The following is a 22,700-nucleotide window of genomic DNA, read 5'->3' on the forward strand; positions in this document are numbered from 1 at the left end:
TCTTCCTCAGTGTTTTCTTCAGAGGTTTCCATATCTTTTCCTTCAGTGTTTTTTGTGCAGCGCCCCCACAGGCGAGGAGAGGAACAGGTTTTGCAGGAGATTTATTTTGTTTGACTGCAGAGTGAAATCGAACCACAACAGCTGAAAAACTTAACAAATGTTGCGATTTCGGTCTCCAATCGAACCGAGTCCACCAGATCCAAAGATCACATCATAATGTCCTTCCTTTCTTTAGGAGGTGCATACACCTTCATAAATGTTTGTTTTTATTAGCTCCAGTACTTTCCCCATCCACCCAGACGGTGTGTGTGTACAGTTAGTCGCCCTGCTTGTCTAATAATCTGCTGTTGAAATGATCTGTGCCCCATCCAGACTCTGTATGACAGTGTTTACCTGACACTGTACAACATCTGCTTCACCTCGCTGCCCATCCTGGTGTACAGCCTGTTTGAGCAGCTGATCCACCCCGACATCCTGCAGACTAAACCTGGCCTCTACAGGTGAGGCCCTGTGTCTACATAGAGCATTACTCGCTGACAGCTGTTTTTTAAGAAAAATAAACTACAAAATGTAATATAAACAAAGTCAAGTGGGAGATGCACTGCAAAAACAGAAATGTTACCAAGTATTTTTACTCTAGTTTCCAGTGCAAATATCTTGGTACACTTGAAATAAGACAAAACTAACTCAATAGTAACTTTTCAGCAAGACATAATATTTTGTTTTAAGTCAATTTCTTAATATTGATGAAAAGGTTTTACTTATAACATGGGAAAAATGTTTTGTTAAGTGAAACAGTCTGCCAGTGGAACTAGAACTCGGTTGCTAGGAGACAGGCTGGGGTTGCTAGGTAACGGTGCAGTGCCGTCGAATGAGAAAAAATCTGCCAGTGGAACCAGTACAAATATTAAAGAATTATTAACCTAAAACAAGCTGCTTCATCTTTCTGAAAAGTTACTTGTAAGTTAAATTTGTCTTAATTTAAGTGTATTAAAATATTTGCACTAGACTGGACTTGGTAAGATTTTGTGTTTTTGCTGTTAAAGAGCACTAACCCAATTCAGTTTCTGGTGGAAATATCTTAGTACACTGAAAACAAAACAAAACTAACTTGCAAGTAAATTTGCAGCAAGATTCAGGAGTTTGTTTTGAGTCACTAAGTCTTTAATATTGATCAAAAAGTTTCACTTATAACACTGGGAAAATTTCATGTTAGAAGTGAAATAATCTGCCAATGGAACTAGTATTTTTACATCAATATTGAGGAATTATTGAATTAAAACTCCTATGTCTTGCTAGAAAGTTGCTTGTAGTTTACTGTACCAAGATATTTTCACTAGAAACTACAGAAATACTTGGTAAGATTTTCTGTTTTGCAGTGCACATGAAGCTCGATGGGGAATAAAGTTGCTGTTTGTTCGTCTCCCACAGAGACATCAGCAAGAACTCTCTGCTGTCGTTCCGGACGTTCCTGTACTGGACGGTGTTGGGCTTCACTCACGCTTTTGTGTTTTTCTTTGGCTCCTACATCCTGATGGGGGAGGACACCTCACTCATGAGCAACGGACAGGTCTGTTTGCCAGCAACGCGCTCCACAGCTGCTTCTATTAAGCTGGAAAACAGTAGTTCAAGCCATAAATCCTTGGTGATAAATTCAGCTCGGATATTTGTGTTTGTGTGCTTTCAGTGCTATTATTATTATTATTATTATTATTATTATTGGATGTAGAAATAACCTGCTGCTATTTCACAACTGTTGACTTGATGTTGCTGTTTTCTATCTCTCTATTTCTTCCCTGTTTTATTCGACAGTTTGTTCATTCTCTCTTTTTTCCCCCGCGTCATTTCTCTCCATCTTTCTTTCAGTTGGTAGTTTGCTGTTTCTGAATGCCCTCACTTTGATTATTCCCTGTTGGTTGTCTCTCCTTCCATCTTTTGTTGATTACGCTTTTTTCCTTCTGCCTTCTTGCTGTGCATGTCTTCAGATGTTGCGAGCTAACAGGCAGCTGGTAAGAGTCTGCTCTACAGTTGAATGCATGTCCTTGGGAGGTTAATAGGAGGACTTGAGGATTCATCAACATCCCGTTTACTCTTTAAATGTTGTCAATAATTCTCTTCAGTATGGATTCAGTTGCATTTCTGTGCTAAAGAACTCAATTTCTCATTAATTCTGTGCAAATTCTGTTGCATTACTTTTGCAAGCTTCAGTTTATTGACTTCAAATTTTTGCGATCGACCAACACAAAGTAGCGTATGTTTGTGAAGTGGAAAAAAAATTTAAGATTTTACATCTGCAAATATTTTAAAGGAGACCTATTATGCAAAATTTATTTTTTGCGTATTTCTATATTTACATTTGGATGTTAACTGCTTCTAAAAACAACCCAATCCCAAACGCCCAAAAATCTTCTTTCTTTTTTTTCAGAATAATTGGTTTTTTTAGTATCTGGGTGCTAGGTAACTGCATAGTTACCTAGCAACCCGAGCGGAACCTAGCCCATCACCTAGCAACCCGAGCAGTTTGATCAGCCGGTTTTAACACTGTATGGTCTGTACAATGGCTGCTGGGAAAGACGAGTGTTTTGTTGTTGACTCGCCAACCAGAAGCCACTTGCTTCATTCCTGTTGGTTGTGTAGGAGGCCCTACTTCTGCTTTTCTAAGATTTACGGTTGCATAATTGTGCATCTGTTTGCAGCCATTTCATGTGCAAGTGTAAACATTGAGTTTGGGGGGTGTGGCCCTAAAACAACTAAACTGTCATTATTGAAGAATGATGTTCTGCAAAACAATGTAATGACATGTTTTGTGTCGGCCTTAGACCTTTCCTAATATGTTCAAGGAAGCATAATGGGTCACCTTTGTTATCGTTACTGAAATGAAATGACACACCATGTATCCTTTAAGCTTGGCATTTATACGGTACTTTGTTTTGGTTTTACACATAAAGTCCCTATAAAATACCAGGTAGTTTGTTTGTAGTTTGACAAACAATTAAAAGGTTCAAGGAGTACGGATAATTTAACATGTTAATTACAAGCAACACAAGTTAAGTGCATGCATAATTTCTTAAAACTGATTTTTGATCAATGCACTTTAAATAAAAATAAGCCATAACTTTAATCTTATAAAAAAAGATTGGAGTGCACCAATTGCAGTTTTCTGGCCGATCAGCAGTTTTCAAAAAGTCTGACCTACCAATTCCAATTCCAGCTAATGATTTTTTGTTGTTGTTTGTTTTTTGTGGTCACTAAAACGGCAACAGTGATTCTCAGACAGCGGCTGATCTTCAGACCTTTGTGGAGGAAGATGAGATCAGTGAATTAGATTGATTTCTTGTGTAAATATTGGCCGACTCTGATTAATCTGTGCACTCCTAAAAATCAATTTGTAACTGAGAAAAACCTTTTACAGAACATTAATGGTCTTTGGCTGTTTAAGCTGAAAATTATGGCACAAAAAGCATAAACTGAACACTGGACTGAAACGTTTTACGCCATCAAGAAGATTTTTCTTTCTTCTAAATATCCAAATCTAAACAGTGGATCCGCTCACATTTTCCTCCCTGTCACCACACCACACGTTTTTATTTTAATTTTTCTAAAATATTACTTTAAGTTAAATTAACTGCACCTGTGATCTAAATAAACAGAAGAGGCTGTAAACTTATCAGATATTCCACCACTAACGAAGACTGTGCATGTGGGCTGAGCTTCTGTTTCTTTCTGATCATAAAGTTTATTGAGCTGAAGACAAACTGAAGCTGACTGCTGACATCACAACCTGTCGCTTCTTGCAGATGTTTGGGAACTGGACGTTTGGGACGCTGGTCTTTACTGTCATGGTCATCACCGTCACGCTAAAGGTAAACGCAACGCAATTCACGGTTTACAGTGTGAATTCATAACCAGTTTAAGGAAGTTTTTACTCCTGCAGTTTGTTTACTTTGGTCTGAATTATCATCACTGTCTCTTAGCTTAGTAACCTGTGGAGACAGATGGGCTATTTGAGATAAAGTATGTGGAGAGGAGGATGATGTCAGCGGCCATTAACTCCAGCAGATAATTTGTAATGGGTTGTTGGGGACCAAGGTCTCTTTTATAGCACAGCAGCAGATTTCCCCCGAACGTTTTTTAAATTGATTTATTTTTCCAGCTTGCCTTGGAGACTCAGTTCTGGACCTGGATGAACCATTTTGTGACGTGGGGCTCAATCGCTTTCTATTTCATCTTCTCTCTCTTTTACGGAGGCATCATCTGGTGAGAATATTCTTAAAAATGGCTCATATTTATTGTTAAGTTTTCAAATCTTTTTGATTTTAAAAAGTTGAGTTGGTCTCATCAGCTCAGGAAAAGTATTTTAGTATTCCTTCAAATAATTTTTTTATTATTATTATTTTTATTTTATAGCCATTCAAGGTCAAAGTCTGAGCGGATTTTTTGTTACTTATTTCAGTTGAGAACAATAACAGACTTGAGGAAAGCGGAAGAGCGCATGCTGCAAAAAAAACAAAAAAACAAAAGTACTTTTGTCTGTTTTCTGGTGCAAAAATACTTCAGTATTAACTTACAAGCAACTTTTGTTTACAAGATGGAGGAGCTTGTTTTATGTAAATGATTTCTTAATGTTGATTTTCAGAAGGTGATAGTTCAACTTATAGCAAGACATTTTTCTCATGTTGTAAATAAAACAATCTGCCAATTGAGCTACTATTTTTTATCAATATTAAGGAAATATTTACTTAAAGCAAGTTCCTACATTTACTGCCACATGCCAGTTGGTTTTACCTACTTGGTCCATTTGGTCCAGATCTCTCTTTTTTTTAACCTTTTTTTCCAGCTGGCAGGAAATTTAATAACTTTTATAAAGTAATTAAAAGTTATTTGGCAGCATTTTTCCTCTGGCCAACGTTTTAACAGTAAATTTTATCGTTCTTTGTGCTGTAATAAGGAAAACTTTTGTTTATTTTTACACCGGCGTCTCGGAAGCTCAGATTTAATCCTGGTTAATTATCTGCCACCTGGCTGAACCAGTAAAACCAGTTTAAACCACATGAGCCAGTCTGGACCGATCAGACGTCTGGGAGCCATCGCGACCATATTGGGCCATTATTGATGGACTCTGTATTGGTCATTTAGCTCTGCTGTTAGGACATAATAACATTATGTAAGTGAAAAGGTCAAATCCCTCCGAGTCTGTCTGCCCATCTGCTCTGTTGGTTTTAAAAGATGCAGTCAGTCAGTCAGTCCCTACATGACGTTATTGTAGCCAAAAATCAACAACTAACAGTCAAAATTAAGTCAGTTAAAATAAACAGTTACCACAAAACATTCGAGAATAGTTTGAGTTTAAGTCAAGGGGATGAATCAGAGTTTAAAATATGCAGATTCAGAACTACCAGGCAAAACTTCTGCATGTCAGTAAGTCGAGTCGAACTGTGGAATAATTTGAATATTGAACTTAGACGATGCCCAAACATAAAACTGTTCAAATGATCATATAAGCATATAATTATTATTACAATACAAATTGGCCTGTCACATTAAGCCGTCCTGCAACTTTTAGATGTTTCTCTGCTGCAGCACCTGGATAGAATAATTAGTTCATTAAGGCTCTGGAGACCTGAGCTACCCCAGGAGGAGGTCATTAAGCCGTTTCATTCCAGTGTTTTCATCCTGTGGCTCATCTAGAAACAACAGGCCAGCGACCCTCGAGGCCTGCAGTTTGACACCTGTGCATTAAGCAATGAATAAAATAATCACATGATAAATTAAAACAAGCTCAATAATTTCCATTTGCGGGATTTAATGTTTTTATTTTTTCTCTTTTTCTACCAAAACTTGAGTGATAAAAGTTTTCAGTCTCAACAAAACCTTTTTTTGAAGGATCATTTTGTTTACAGAAACTTCATGATCCTTTTTTATTTGTCGTTCTGATTATTTATTTTGGATATTTAAAATGGTTCCAGTCTTAAATGTTTGGTAGAATTTAAGGTTGAGAATGTGTTCTTGCATTATATTACTTGAAAACGGTACCAACAGAACAATATTAACGTTTATCACCATAATTTGACACAATTTCTCGTCCAGCAAAATTTGTTACTGTGGACAATTATTATTACCCTTTTGGCGAAACTTAAAGAAATAATAATTGTTCATCCATATACTGTAATCTAAAGGAACTACTTACTATATTTACAATTAAATAGTATATATGCATGTTTCAATACATATAACAGTTGTTGTATGTATCAAAACAATAAATTATGATATTAATAATTTATCAGCTAATTTAATGATAAATTAATCGTTAACTTTAGCATCCAAACTCAAAAAAGCCCATTAGTGGAAAAACATTATAAACAATAACAGATTCAAAATGGTTTTAACAACTAAAAATGGTAAATGTTGCTGTTTAGCGTCACGTCTTACAGGTTTGGTCTCTAGGAAACGTCCTGAAACAGGAAGTTACATTAGAAAGGATCTCACGGGATTGGTCAGAAAAGAAGGAAATACAGAAAACATCCAGGTGTTTGGTCAGATTTGTAGAAAGGTTGCAATGACCGGGGATTTTAAGTCTGCACAAAGTCTGCAAATGATGAGCGAATTTGCATAAATAGTTGGTATCCCAACTTCCTGGATGGGCTGAATGAAGTTGTACTATTAAAAAAACAAAAAGTGATTCCAGTTTAACATTTGTGCTGTTTGAATCCCCTCCAGGCCGTTCTTGCACACCCAGGACATGTACTTTGTCTTCGTCCAGCTGTTGTCCTGCGGCTCGGCCTGGTTCGCCATCGTCATCATCGTCCTCACCTGCCTGTGTCCTGAAGTGATGAGGAAGGTGCTCTACAGACACCTGTGTCCCACCAGCACACAGAAGAGCCAGGTAATTACCAGCAGCCAGATGATTCGTGCAGGAAAGCAGTTCGCTTTGCTGTCAAGACCAACATTTTTCTAAATTCATTTATTTTTCCTAAACGTTACTAAATGATTGATGCATTTTGTTGGGTTTGTAAATCAGCTGCACCATTTTTATGTTGCTGCTGGCTACAAATGAAAAAAGTTTTACAGGATGTTTTGTTAAAGGTTTGAACAAATTCACATCTAAATGTTACTGAATTTAAATGAAATTTCTCTAGAAAGGAAAAAAAGACACTTTGTATTCTTTAAAATGTCTTCTATTGCCATATATAGATGTATCAGTGCAGCTTGTTTCTGGGCTAATATCTAAAAATCTTTCAGATGTGGGAACAGGCAAAAAAGCTTGTTATGTTTTTCATATTTTCCACCAGCCAGCTCAAGATTACCTCCATTTTTCAAAATGGCTGCTGTTTTTGAGCCTTTTAAAGCGATTATTGACATGAAATATTACTTATTTTTGCTCTTGGATGAACTTTTGTCTTTGTCTCTGAGTCTTTCAGTTTCCTCTGGGAACATCTGTGCCAAGTTATCCTCATGTGAAAGATTTTGCTGTAATGTTTAATTTTCTGCAGCACTATGTAGTAAAATGGACGATATGGACTCAGAATTTTATGGCGAAATTTTGTGGTGACATTGTAATAAGGATAAAACTTATAGTAAAACAGAAAAGGAAAGTTTTCTTAGGTGAGTGCATGACAGCATTTATTACAACACAATAAGGACACCATTTACTGAAATAATAGTGATTTATATGACTAAACTGCATGATATTAAATTTATTAATATTTATGTTCCTCGTGGAACAAACTGTAGAGAAAATAGTAAAAACATTAATGACAGTACTGTTTTATTTTTTTCTGTAACATTATTAATTGACATTTATCAAAACAACAATAAATCAAAATTTCTTCTAGGAACTTTTTCACAATAAGTGATAAACATTACAATAAATGGCCACCCCTACTGTATATAAATACATAATTTATATTACTACACACAGCACAAAATTGGCAACAATTATACAATTAGTCTTAAAAAGTAAGTTTATTCAGAAGAAATACAAAATCTGATCTGTGTTTTAGTTTATTTTTAGCCTTGTTTTTCCTGCTTCTAGACAGGAACGTTATCATGTTTATGTTTGCGCTGCATGACTGCCATCTGATCACAGACGAGCGCACTGAGAAGCACACAGTGTCACCTCTGCTCTCTTTCCGTATTGATTCGTCCATCTGGAGATGATTTATCATCTCCGCTTGTTTCTCAGAAAAGAAAATGAGCCAACTTCTCCAGTCCTGTGTGCCGTTTGTAGCTTCAGTCTCCGTGCTGTTGTGTCTGAACATGACTGTAATGTGTGTGAGAGAGAAAGAGCTTGATTTCTAACCTCTCTGCCTGTGTGTTCTTCATCTTGCCCCTGTATTTGCTCTCCGGGTGTAGATGTATTCCAACCGAGTGGTCATAGGTGACGACTTCGCTCTGCAGCCTTTGTCCAGAGCCAAAGGCCAGCTGGGAAAAATTAGGTAGAAGATTTGAGACCCGTTAAGCCGTGGACTTCATCCATCTTAAATGAATCCATTTGTGGAAAAAAAAGAAACATAAAAAAAAAAAACTAACTGCAGGAGCGCTTCATGCAAATGCAATATTTCTATCATTAAAGATGTTATTTAAACGTTTAACGGCATCTTATTTAGTTAAATAAGAATATTTCTTTTAGGGTTTTTTTTTGTTTTGTTTTGCTAAATTACTTTCCAGTATTTTAGAAATTGGTTTACATAAGAATGAGATTCAGAGAGAAACATTGCTTTGCAGAACAAGTGCTCCTCTACATGTTCATTCATAAGTCTCGGCATCAGTCCAGCTTTTTCTCTGGCGTTGTTGTGTCTGTGACGGCATGATCCAAACAAGCCAACCAGCATTCTCTGTCGCTCGGGTCGGGGAAACTTCAACCAGTTTCAGGTGCTACAGCAGAATGAGAGACTTAGATTCTGCATGGTTTGCGTTATAGAAAAATGCTGAGACGTTTGTGTCTTAAGACTGCCTCTTCACAGCAGCACAACCCACCCACTGCATGAGCAAATGCATGTGTGAAGGAGTTAATAAGTCAGTTTATGTTCTCATGAAAACCCCGACTAGCTGCCTTTTCATTACAAATGTGCGCAAAGCTTTGTTGACGTTCCGCTAATGTTGAAATAAACACAATTTAATCATTGCGGTGTTTCCATTACATAAGAAACTAAATTAAAATCACACGTGAGTAAGTTTGTTCATGCGAAAAGTCATTAAAAGATCTTTCCGCACCATAATCCTCCAACTACTTCCTGTTGTCTTCTTTGTCTTTTCCACCAGTGGTAACGTCCAGTTGTTTATCATGACACACGATGTGAAAAATGTGAAACACACTAATTTTGATAAAACCTATAAATCACGTTATCCTAATGCAAAACATTTTTATAGAAAATTTAGGTTTTTTGAAGTTCTGTTAAACAGATTTATTGTTTTTTTAACAAGTTAAACAATTTTAAAGTAAATGGAAACATAATTATTAGCTATATTTCCATTCAAATGTGCCCAAAACTTTATTGGTATTCCGCTAGTATTGAAAAACAGTTTCACAATTGGCAGTGTATATATTAAATAAGAAACTAAGTTAAAATCACATGTGAATAATTTTGTTTACATAATAAGTCATTAAAAAAGATGCTGCACTTTGTCTGCACTGTGGACGAAGAGGAAGACAATCTTCCTCTTTGTCGTTTCCGGCAGTGGTAACATCTGGCTGTTGATCATGTGACTCATGAGATGTGAAAAAACTGTTTCAATTGCCATTTTGAAAAATAAACCAATTTTGATACAGCCGGAAAAAAAATCCCCCCTTCCGCTTACCAAAACTTTCTCAAAGTTTTTCCTAAATTGCCGTGTTTCCATTAAGCAAATTTATTTCCGTGATTAGTTTGCGCAGTTACATGGTCAATGGAAGCGCAGCTAGTGTCTGTGTACTGATTTTTATTTTATTTTTTCTCCTGATCCTGCCAAATTGTGGTCCTCGTGCTGTGAGGTCATGTAGTCTCTAAACTCTGCTGCTCTGTCTGGATGTGGTCAGGTCTGACCTTTCACCTGGCATGCCGTAGTTTTTTAAGCAGAACATGAAGCGCACATAGTAGTTTTTATGTCTTGGTGCATCCCAGGCTTGTTTTTTACCCTTTGGTCTGATTCCACGTTTTGAGATGGCCTCTTGTTCTCGGAGTCGTTCTCCTGCATGGTTTGGACAGATCCACACCTCTGGACTGTTTGCTCACTAAAGCTGCATGAGCAACTTTGTTTGGGTTAAAGAGCAGCATGATTCTGTACTGTTAGGAGCATGACAGATAGCTGTCATTGTGGGAATCTTTTGAACAATGGCATACATTTTTGCAGCGTGAGAAATGCTCAGAGTAGCATTAGGTTCTGTTGAAGAAAATGTTGGGGGGGTTTGTAGTTGAAGAGGTTGGTTTGTTTAGTTTGGATATTTCAAACCATGTCTGTAAATGTTTATGGGAAAATATTTTCAGACTTTGCATATTCCTCTGCTCGATGGTTCAGTCTCGTTATCTCTAAGGGTGCACCGATCCGTCGGCCAGCTTACCGTTAACTTTAGGTGATCAGCGATGGATATGAAACCGATATTTATCTCCAAGGTCTGACATCAGCCAGATTCTCCTGCTTCCAACTTGGCAACTTCACAATAAGTAATTAACTAATTAACTGCATGATAAATTAAAATGAGCTCGATCATTTTACGTCTGATGACTAATATATTTTGAAGGGCTGTTTTGTCTGCAGAAACATCATAATTAGTTGGGTTTGTTTTTTAACTTTTGTAGTATTTGTTGTTTTTGGTTGTGTTTTGGATATTTAAAATATCTTCCAATTCCAGTGCTAAATGCTATTCATAAAATTATTGGTCTTTGAAAGGGATAACTTCCACTATTATTGCCCTTTTCAGTTTATTACTTGAAAGTCGTCTCAAAACAATGTTGTTGTTTATTTCAACAATTACTGTGACAATTTATCATCTAATAAAAGGTATTATCATGACCGGCCTACTTTCTGCTACGTTCAGTGACTTTTCAGATACAGACCTCATAACAGTTACATCAGTTATAAGGACGTTATTTGGAATCGGCAGAAAACCACAATCGGTGCACCTCTAGTTATCTCTAGAGACGGTGTGACCCAGACGGCTCTGCAGCAGGTTAATTTGTTCAGATGCTAGTAGATTTTTCTTTATCCCCTTTTTCCCGTGAGAAATCTTTTAATTACCTTAAGCTCATTGGTTGCTTAGTTTTTTTTAGCTTCTTTCAACTCTCCACAACCCGCAGCCAGTACGCTCAGTTTTCTTTTTTTGTTTGTTTGTTTTTGTTCCTTCTGTTGTGGGAAATAAAACTCCTTCAGTTTTTTGTCGAATTCTTTAAGCCCTTTTTCTAAAGCAGCAGTAGCTATTGATCTGTCAGGTTGACACACTTTTACAGAAACCAGTAAGTAAACAAACACTCTTCCTTTGTGAAATAACAGGTTGCTTCGCATTCAGCTGCTGTTGGCAGAGGTCAGATCTTCAAGACCGAAACTTCTTCCCCTAATCAGTTAGACTCCCAAGCTGCAGCCCAGACTGACTCGCTGATTAACAGCTTATCCAGTCATTTGCTAGTTGCTTAACGAGCAGCACTGAATTTGTATCCACTGTTCTGTTATTTAGTCTTTTATTGAATCCCAAAACGACTACGATCAGTTTCAAGGTTGCGATCGAGTATTGGAGCCAGGCTTACCAGAAAAACATTAAAAAGTGGAATTACGAGAACAAATAATTTGTAAAATTGACAGTTGACTGCTGTTTTGAGTCTTGAGGTTTGATGATATCACAACTTTATTCTCGTAATAACTTTTTCCTATCTGGTCCCAACATTCTGTCTGCTGGTCCAATATGTTTGGGCACAGATTCAACGTATGGCTGAATGTGTTTCAGTGAGGACAGATTGTGTAAAGGACTAAATGACGAACATGGATATGTTTTTGCAGTTTGGTTACGTGACGTCGGTATGTCGCTGGCCTACCTGCGGTCTACCTGGTTGACTGACGGTAAGCCAGCAGGCCTGACTGTGAGCATCTTGTGTCCTTCAGATGGAGCAGGGTGAGGGTTCAGTCGGCCCAGAATATGACCCTGTTAAAGCCCAGCGGAGCCCAGGGGAGGACAATTGGCACCTGCTAGCTGCTTATCCTCCCCCTGCCGCCCCCGGCCCAGACTCATGCTCCCCTAGGTAGTACCCTGATCTGTACTGCATTCTCTCCCATTGTCCCCATTGTACCGTCACTGGCCTTGTTTGGTCTGAGGTCCAACCAACCCTGTCCACCTCCTCACAGCTTCGGCAACCTGCACCACCCCACTGTTTGCCTCAGACCTGCACCGCTGGTCATTCCCCCATGCCTCTGTGTGGCAGTTTCCCCCATATTGGTGTTTTATTTTAATTGTTGTGTAGAAATACGGTTTGTCTCGTGATCCAGTTTCCTGTCCTACTTACTCATCCTTCCCTTCATGAGTGATTGACTGTAGCTGCGTTTCCATAACAGATGTGCACTAAACTTTGTCAATATTCTGCTAATGATTAAGAAAATATTTTCTGCAATTTTGGTGTTTCTATTAAATAAGAAACTCAGTTAAAATCACACATAAATAAGTTATTAAAAAAACACGCCACTCCATAATCCTCCTATCACTTCCTGTCGTCTCCTTTGTCGTTTCCACCAGTAGTAACATCCGCTTGTTGATCACATAATTTGTGATGACAAAGTATTTCTTCTGCAGTTTGTGAAATAAATCAATTTTAATACAGCCGAAAACAGAAAGAAAAAAAAAAACCTCGTCCCTGAAGCTAAACTTTATTGCTTTTGAAAATTGCCACGTTTCTTTAATCAAATTAACTTTCAAAATGTCAAACTACCCAGTCACATGGAAACGCAGCTGCTGAGACATGCCCCTCCATGGTAGTACCTGACGTTCCCTAACCTGGTCTCAGATCACCAATCGCTGTTATTGATCAGGTTTGGTTTCAGACGAAGAGAGAATGCTGTTGGCATGCCGGCTTCATCGTCCTGGTTGTGTTTCCATTCAGCCGTGTGAAACTCACTGGATCATCTGCTTGCTTCTAATTTGTTGGTGTCTCATGGAATCCTTTTATTTTTTCATTTTTGAAGTATTTTTTTATATTTAATTATTTTTATAGTTTAACATTGGGCGGGGTGAACATGATTGGGATTTATTGCGATAAATAATCGCAATCATGATATTTCTATTATCCCTACACTTAATATGGACTTAAAGTTTTATCACAATATTTTATGGTGCATTTGTGATATTGATTAAAGTGACTATACAAACTATCTTTTATTTCTCCTTTAGTTGACTGTATGTCTGACTACACGACACCAATCACAGCCCAACAAACGCTTAAAAAAACCCACCATATGTAAATCGCTTCTTTAGGACAGCAGTCGCATAAAGAAGTGTGATTTATTTCACACAGTAACTACATTTAGTGATATTGTCAAATTTATTGGTATTTATTGTTACTTTCATTAAACGGTGGTAAAACTGATAATCCTGACAGTTTTGGGGAATTTAAATATCATTCATTGGAATTTATCTTGACAAGAATAAATCTGGTTTCTTATTACGAAGAAATCCATCACGATAAATAATAAATGATGCAACAAATAGCCGCCCTTACCTCCTGGAAGTTGTGATTGTAACAAATTTTTGGTAAATTTTGCACAGACTTACAATTTTCACCAGTTACTGCAACGTTTCCATAAATCTGACCTTAATGTTTTCTGACCAATCCGCTTAGCCCTTATAATTTAATTTTGTGTTTCATGGCGTCCCTTGAAAGCTGAACCTGCAACGAGCCAGAGCCAAACGAATGAAATCATTGCAGTATTCTTCCAAACAAAAGGCGTAAGTTGAGATAATCTTAGCTAAATTGTGACTAGTTACTCTCCAGCACCATCTCATATTTAGCTTGTTAACAAGAATATTAATGTTATCTGTAATTTCTGTACAGTAGTTGTGCTCACTGTTGCTTCCCGTATATTGAAGGTAAATTTTTATTGTTACAATAGAAAGCGCAGCAAGTCAGGGAGGAGACATTAGACCCGAGGCCAGCAGCAGGACGGTGATGCAGGGTCAGCTCAGGTAAGGAGGGATTATAACCGGATGACAAGGAAAGGAGAAGTTATGTCACCATTTTATGGCAAATATGAAGCTTGAAAAAAAATAAAAAATCAGCAATTTTAAGAAAAACATCTGAAAGGGACTGCATAGGGAGTCTGTGCCTCGGACTATGACCCTCCTTCCAAAAGTCAGATAAACTTTACAGACATAATCAAACTGTAGAATTTAAAATATGAAACTGACTTTTAAATGTAGTTTGGTTTGTTGTTCTGAAGAGCCAAGCAAATGCATTTGCAAAAGTCAAACAATAACAAATGTTTTTGAGAAAATGCAAATCCCTCTGACCAGCAGTCTGTGAAACCATTAACTATGAAACACAAATAAAGCCTCTCTCCTGAATGACATAATTTCTGCCAGGATGAGAATCTAAATGGTTTTATTGTTAGAGGCAGCCGTCTGTGGACTCTGTTGTTTTAGGGTTAATATAAATAAATTACTTTTATTTCCCTTTGAATCACAGTTTTGTCTTTGTCCCAAATGGGAGGAGTTCGGTAAAATTGTGACGATATCTATTGTGATGCGTGATCAATATCGATAGAAAATTCATCAGAAAGCATGTTGATAAATTTCTCTGAAGTCTTCTGCAGAACCGCACTGCATTCTGGGGGATGTGGGTGGAGGAAAGGCTTTCGCTGCTCAACCTCTCATGGCTAGTTAACCAAGGCTGGTGGAGTCGACTAATTCACCCACTCTTTGGTTGCCTAGCAACTCACCCACTCTTTGGTTGCCTAGCAACTCACCCACTCTTTGGTTGCCTAGCAACACCCTGCTCTGCAGTTTCACGTTTCCCTCCAAATACTGGTACTTCACTCCTCAGTCTGTTTTCTCTTTTAATCCCATTGGTTTGGTTTTACTGCGAGGAGAATCCAACAGCCTGTCGACCTGCAACGCCTGATTTGTGCTGACAGAATGTGGAACATTTAAAACAAAAAACACCAAAACACTAGTGCTTTTATGTTTTATGTGTATGGATTGGTTGGGCTTTACGCCCATCGAGTGAGTGAACCATAACCAGAGGAATGTGCTACTTGCAGTTCCTCCTAAGAGCACTTTAGTTTGAGAATAAATTATGTGGAGTTTGATTTGTTTGTGTTTTGCTGTCTGCAGCCAAGAAGCAAAAGTTTGGCTTGACGCCAGCGTCTCATATTTCTGGTGCAGCAAAACATCAGAGGTCAGTGGCTCGCACCTTTAGCAAACACGGCCTCAAAGAGATTAAATAAAACTCCCTCAGATATCCTTTATCATCTTAGAATTGAAAATTCAGTGTTTAGTTATTAAGACAGTTTTTATGCGTCTTTGTCCTCCTGTAATTAATTTCAACAATGAATTACTAAATCCCGATGCTCCCAGTTTCATTCTGTTGTGAGCAACCAGAGAGTGTAACCTGACTCCGCTCCTGTTTCCGTTTCTCTAATCCTGGCTTTGCCTCGTCTACATCACTCGCCGTCTCCGGGGTGCTGACTCAGATCAGAGGAACGATCTGATCCCAGATGTTTCTGGCCAGCTTTGCCAGCCATGCATCACCAGCTCTCAGATAAATCTGATTAGCAACAAAATCCATTTCATACTAAACATGGAGCCCCGTCCAGTGAAGGCAAAGAGCTGCTGCTTGTTAATCAGATCAGAAGCCCTTGCTTCATCGTAAATTAATTTTAAACCATGTGGAGCAATCTATCACAAATATGAATGCCAACATGGGCTTATAGTTTCAGTCCCTCTGCTACAATCCACTGCTTAAAAGCAAATTTATCAAGGAAAGGTTTATTAATTTCAGTGGTACAATTTCCAGGACTTACACGCATCCTTTAAAAGTCTTAAATAATGTTAACATTAAATATGTTAATTACAGGTCTAATATTTTGTTGTGAGCATTATTTAATCTCATATATTCTATGTAGTTTTTGTCTCAAGATTTTTCTATTAGGTAAAAGTTTGAGTTGTGCACAGGTGACCAGTAACAAACTGAGAATACATTCTAGCTAGCAAACAAGACTTTAACAACTAGCATATGGCTCTCTAGCTAAAGAGTTAGCCAGCTAGCTGAAGTTAGCTAGCTGGTTAATTCTGTAGGTAGCCGACTAGCTTGCTAGAGTTAAGTTTAATTAACTCTCTAGCTAACTACAGAGTTAACTAGTTACTTAGTTAATGGTCTAGCAATCTAGCTAGAGAGCTAACTAGCAAGCTAGTTAGCTTTTGGAAGCAGCTGACTAATTTACTAGCTGCTTAGGTAGAGCGCAATAATCCAAATGAGAAGCACAAAACTGCAGCTAAGAGCCACAAAAAGACTTCAGAAATTTTAGTTTTGGTTCCTTTCGTTTCTTGTTTTAGTTGCCTTAAATATTATTCATAATTGTCTTAGAAAGTCTTAAATTTGAGCCAGTGAAACTTGCATAAACCTCGACTTCTAGATTACACGTGTACTTTAAAACTTTAGACATTTTTTTGAAAATTTCTTGGACAAGTCAGGTGTGAGAGAGATTTCAAAACAAAATGTTTTTGTATTTTAGCTTATGAACTCTGTCTTCTGCAAGGTGAAAAACAGGATTTTTTTTTTTAAAACAGAAGTGAAGGCCTTTTGAAAACTGTCCATGAATTATGTGTTGTACACACTGAATACCTCAGGCCTCCTTTTACATAAATTGCAGCATCTCTGCAGCTTTCCTTGGAGGTAATCAGCCTTTGTTTCCTGCTGACGTGTTGAGAACGCCCTGGTTGATTTAAAACTGCCAGTCAGCTCGTCTGCTCTGTTGTTTCTCATCTTCCTCTCGACAATAATCCCCACAGATTCTTTATTGGGTTCTGGCCAGTAGAGGAACCGTTGTCATTGCACCAGGTATTGGTACTTAAAGGGCTTTGTTTCAAGGCGGCTGCTTGTGAAACATTTTTTTTTTTAACCCGAGTTTTTTCTTTCATCAAACTTTCCAACAAAATCCATTACAGTATCATTTTGCAAAAGTGACCAATATTAAGTCAGTATCTCTGTAATGTCTGATGGAAATTATTTTTATTGTAATATTCATAATTACTGAGGAATTAATTTTAAGTTTTTTATTATCTGGAATCAATAATCAAAGTACCACTCCGTGGAATAAATCAATATGAGTTTCCCTTTATTAAATGAAATTACTAAAATAAATGTACTTTTATGCAGATAATGACCTTCATTGAGATGCTCCTGTATTGGATAAGAAGCAGTAAAAATCCAATATTATATTGAATACTTTGACTTTATTCTCGTATTCTTTCTATTTTATTCTCATGTGACTTTTTCTCATTGTTTTATTTTAATATTTTCTTTTCGTGGCCCTCATCCTACCCGATACTTTCAGGACTTTATTTGGGAGTCTTTTGTTTTCCGGTGTAACAGTCTGTTTATTCCTGTTTGTCCCGTTTCGTTGTTGCATGTTGTGTGTTTTCCCTGTAATTCATCGTCACCCAGACAGCATGCAGCATCATCTCCCCGTCGCTCTTATTGAACAATAACACACAAACAGTTCAACTGAGTCTATTTGATCTAACTTCTGTTTTTTTTTTGTTTTTGTTCTTCTCATTTTTATCCACCAATCTCTTCTGCTGTCTTGTTCTCTTCCCTCTGCTCATGATGTTCCACTAACCCATGCTTCCTGTTTTTCACACATCTGCTCTGGCTCTTCCTGCTCTCACCGTCTCTGCTCTCCTCCAGTCTCTATCCGCCCCCCAGGCGCAGCCCCTCAGCTGTGTGGAGTCCCTGTGCTGCTACCAACATGGGCAAAGCGGCTGTTCCCGCCTGGCCCGCCTCCTGGAACAAATGACGGGACAATGCAAGGCCGGCGTCAACAATTGCCACGCATCCAGCCGCAGCAACAGGTGGGGAGGACTGCAGCGTCGACGGGAAACGATGATTGTGAATCCCGATGAACCGTCTTTTGATTTGGGCAGCAGCTCGGAGTGTTTTAGCCCGTGATCCGGCCGCGCTGTGTGGAAGCAGAGTGTTGGTGGTTTTTAAAGGCTGGTTTTAGGAAAGAGTTGGAGGCTGACGATGAGTGGATCAAACACTTACAGACTTCTTCTGTCACAGCATGATTAAACACACACATCCGACGGAGTTTGGAGTCGGAAAGGCAATGAAACCAAAAATTCAGAGGTTAATGCTTCAGAGTACGATGGTTGTTCTGTGACCAGGGAGAATTCGATACGATACTTTTATTTATCGCGGTTCACATCAGCAGCTGCGTTTCCATTGACCGTATGACTGCGCTAATTGGAATTACAAAAATAAATTTGCTTCATGGAAACGAGTCAAAAGTCTCATTCGGTAAATCTTTTAATACGAAGTTCACATTTTTCAAAATGTCTCTGTTATGACAACTTGACATTAACCAAGAAATCATGAACTGACATAAATTTGTTCTAAAAGTATTACTGATTAAACTTTAGCTTTAATAACATAAAGCTACATCAATTTTTAAGTTACTCACTCCTGTTCATGACGGTGTCGTTCATGACGGTGTCGTTCATGACGGTGTTCATGTTCATGACGGTGTCGTTCATGACGGTGTCGTTCATGACGGTGTCGTTCATGACGGTGTCGTTCATGACGGTGTCGTTCATGTTCATGATGGTGTCGTTCATGACGGTGTCGTTCATGACGGTGTCGTTCATGACGGTGTCACCACAGTCTTATTCACAACCCGTCAAATAAAGTCTTAACATATTTTTCCAGTTTTGTGAAACACAAATTTTGATGCATCTGAAAAACAGTAAAAATAATAAAAGTTTTATTGAGTTTTTTGAAATTCTCTCATTAACCAACTTTATTTTTGCAATTCCACTTTGCGCGGCTCCATGGTCAATGGAAACGCAGCTTCTCGTCTGTAAAACCGACTCCTTTGTCTTGCCTTTTGTCTGTCTCTGCCATGTGCGATGATCTGTTGTCTGTCCTGATTGTCTCCTGTTCTTCTGTGATTCTTCCTTAAATGAACGTTTGATGTCCAGATGGGAAGCGGGTTTTTTAGGGAAAATCCTTTAGTTAGTTATGCACTTTAACAGACAACATTACTACTTCATGAAATAGCCGGTCGGCTTCGGCCAACACTGTATCTGTAGCCAAAACCTCATCGCAGTGATAATGGCTGGCTGGTATAATCATAAAGTATCCAAATATTAAATGCTTACTGACACTATACACATTAAATATTTAGCTACAAAAAGCGGTGGGAAGTAGACTCTTTTTTTTTTGATGAATGTTTTTATTTCTCTGGGCAGCAATGCATTGTGGGTCCCCAGATGATATTTAGGATTGATGGTAACGTAGCATGACGTCCATTCAGTGCAGTTTGGAAGCTTTCAGCTAATCAACGCTGCAGGTTTAGGTGATTTTATGAAGTGTTGAGGTTTTACTTCACGGTTTGGAGGCTCAGCTCTCAGTTTGCAGGTCTTTGCAGTTTCTATAATTGTGTCCACCTGAATCCCAGCGACTCATTGATCTTTCTGCTGAGCTGTCGATACTTCTCAAAATGTCTCAGGACTCCAGATATTGATCAGATCAGTAATGAAGATGTTACATTCCTGTCTTTTGTTGCCAAATTTCCTTTCTTTTTTTTAATTAATGTGTGTATTTGTAAAGGGGAAAATATGCAGTGGAAATTAAAGAATGCCCAAGAATTTTAACTTTGATCAGTTTGTAGCTTAATTATTGATCAGAGTTTTGGTCGTTTTTATTGATACTCTCTTCCTCAGGGCTGTGAGAGAGAAAAACTTAAAATAACGACGGATGCAAACACTTTTCCACATTGTCCAAAGAGTCCGGTGACCATAAATAAGCTCTCTGCTGCTGTAGACAAATTAGCATGATGCGAAAAACTGTTTCTATCGCAGTTTTGCGGTAAACACAAAATTTCATACAGCCGGGAAAAAAGTGTACGAACTTTTCAAAATTGGAACATTTCTATTAAGTGAATTTATTTTTCTACTTTCAGTTTGGTTAATTTTATAGTTAATGGAAATGCATATGTGAACACCAAGGAGACCAGAGGAAGAGGACTACAACACAGAGCATTGTGGGTAAACAATCATGCTAAGCTAGCAGTAGCAGGAGAAATGGTTCGTTGTCTTTTACCAAAGACAAAAGAGAAACACTACAGTCACTGATTTCTGTCTCTACTCCATTTTTGTTCATATGTTGTGAAGAAGGAAATGTGTCTTCTTCAGTGGTTCTTGGTGCAGCGCCCCCACAGGCGAGGAGGGGAACAGGTTTCCCAAAGGGTTTGCGTTGTTTGCATTGTGAAAAAGAACCACAGCAGCTAAAATTAAAACAGATGTTGCAGCTTTGGTCCCCAATCAAACCGAATCTACCGACTATCAGGTGTTTAAACAACCTTCATTTCAGTAAAGAGAGTTTGGAATAGAAATACATTATTGTCTTTGTTTAAACTACCAGTAAAAACTCGTACTATAGTGACTTTACTCTGACACAGCAGTTTTACATTCCTTTTGATCTGATGTAAATCTTGTAAAAACAGTTTTATGAAAGCTGTTTTTTCAAGAACGAAACAAAACCAAAGCGCTACAGAACCTGCAGACTGAAACTGGCCTCCATTTTCCGATGGGTGCATCAATCTGTGTGTTGCAGCAGCTGTATATTGACAGTGTTTGTAGGTGAACATGTTTCCCTACTTGCGGCTGTGCGGCGTCGCTGTCAGGGTCTCTTCTCTGAAACAAACACAGACCTTCAGGCTGAGATTGTCCCATTAAATGATGATTCAAGTTAGATGAATTGGCTCCTGTGGGGTTGATTGATTTGTTTTCTGACCTTGGCACGAAGCAGCCAATTGGTTTCCTCCAAGTGACAAATCACAACCAATTTGTTCCCTCCCACAGGATTTAAGAAAAAACCGGCGGACGTAATGTATATTGCAGCAGTCGGCCTTTTACTAAAATGGAAACAATGAAGTCAATAAATAGAATCTGCAGTTTTATCCCTCTGCATTGTTTGTCTCTCCTAACTCTCTGCAGATGGAGGAAAAGTAGTTGTAGCATCCAAATATGCAAACCAAATACCTTCTTTCATCTACAATCCTCTTCAGATTGAGAAAAAGGATTATTAATGGTTCGTTTAAAAGGTAATGTAGAGGGAATTTGGCCTTAATGCTTGGATGCTGCCATAGAGGAAAAGTAATCTTTATGTCACAACTGAACAAACATGTAGCAGAAATATTTACTTATTAAATTTATTAGTGGTGCATCATCTGAATCACAGATGGCTCACTTTGTTTTAAGAACCAAAGTTTGGTGAAAATTGTAAAGTGAAGGAATGTGGCTAATGGGAAGTGTAGTTCTACTTCTGGAGCGTTTTTCTTTCTTTTGTTTTGGGCTTTTTTTGCTACTTCCTGTATCTACTCACTGTTTTTTTATCGGATCCTGAAGCCTTGTATCTGCTTCTGGGAAGAGACGAACACAAAGGGTGCGCTTGTTTTATAGTTCCTGGTGTTCCAGCCGAGCGGAGTTGGAAAAACTTCCCCCATCCGACAGGAAGTACAAAACAAGAACCCTCCAACCATTTTGTAGCATTGGTGCTGCCTGTGGTGTTTTGTATTCAATGTTACCTGGATCTGCTCACTGTCCCTCTCCTTCTCTTCCTCTGTGTGTTTTTGTCCTTTTGTGTCTAAAATCTGCATTAATCTCAGATTAATTATTCATGTGCTGCGAATGTCCCCAGTGAGTTTGTCAGAAATCTGTTCTGTTCTCGGTTTGTGTCCCTGAAGCTTTTTGAGGGTCGTCTTGACTTAGAGATGGTTTCAGAGCTCAGATGTTTGTTTTTTACCTTCCTCCTCCCTCTGTTAGACCAGCTCAGACAGTGAAGTAGCACATGCGAGCGCCTCCGGTTAATTCACCCTCTGAGTCACAGGCCAAGTCAAAACCCTGGGTGACCTCGTTCTTCCCCTCACCGACTCTTAAAGGGGAACTATTAAGCAAAATTTAGCAAAATTTTGTTTGTCTTTATGCTTCCATTTGAGTTTCAGCTGCTTCTAAAATCAACCCAAGCATTTAAAAGAAACTCCCAGCTGTTTTTTGGCAATAATGTATTTTGCTGTCTGGAGAATGAGCCGTTTCAAAAACCTCCCAGTTTTTAACCGTTATTTGTCACCTAGCAACCCCAGCCCGTCACCTAGCAACCACAGCCGCTGGTTGGTCAGCTGGTTTCACCGCTGTATAATGGCTGCTGGAAAAGGCGAGAGTTGGGTGTTGACTTATCGTTGAGATAAACCTTGTTGCGTTCTTGTTGGTTGTGCAGGAGGCAGTGATCTGGTGCAAGTTGATGCATCATTAGTTATTGATTCCTGTTCAAACAGTGACAATTATTTCAATAATCGATTGATCACAGTTAATCATTTTATCCCTACTACAAATGATCAAGTGTACACAACACTGTTTTTTGAATTTTAAGGAATAAAATGTTTATTTTCTGATTTTAAAAATGGCATTTAAGTGCTTGAATGAAAAACTCAGCAGAATGTTCCGATATTTTATCTGATTAATCAATTAA

General features: G+C 38.2%; 1 protein-coding gene across 6 annotated transcripts in view; it reads left to right on the top strand.

The window, feature by feature from the left end:
• atp11b (ATPase phospholipid transporting 11B (putative)) overlaps positions 1-22,700 on the top strand; it is a 60,716-nt gene that overhangs the window by 32,292 nt on the left and 5,724 nt on the right. For 4 of the 6 annotated variants that reach the window (XM_044130057.1, XM_044130058.1, XM_044130055.1 and 1 more), the window contains 6 exons: positions 373-500; positions 1,432-1,570; positions 3,798-3,863; positions 4,154-4,257; positions 6,718-6,883; positions 17,859-18,022. In XM_044130057.1, coding sequence (XP_043985992.1) covers positions 373-500; positions 1,432-1,570; positions 3,798-3,863; positions 4,154-4,257; positions 6,718-6,883; positions 17,859-18,022 — 767 coding nt within the window. Of the gene's footprint in view, positions 1-372; positions 501-1,431; positions 1,571-3,797; positions 3,864-4,153; positions 4,258-6,717; positions 6,884-13,835; positions 13,901-14,064; positions 14,138-15,283; positions 15,348-17,858; positions 18,023-22,700 lie in introns of those variants that run through there. The other 2 variants (XR_006371973.1, XM_044130059.1) reach the window with 2 other exon arrangements.

Source organism: Gambusia affinis, linkage group LG10 (genome assembly GCF_019740435.1).
Source record: "Gambusia affinis linkage group LG10, SWU_Gaff_1.0, whole genome shotgun sequence".
NCBI lineage: Eukaryota > Metazoa > Chordata > Actinopteri > Cyprinodontiformes > Poeciliidae > Gambusia > Gambusia affinis.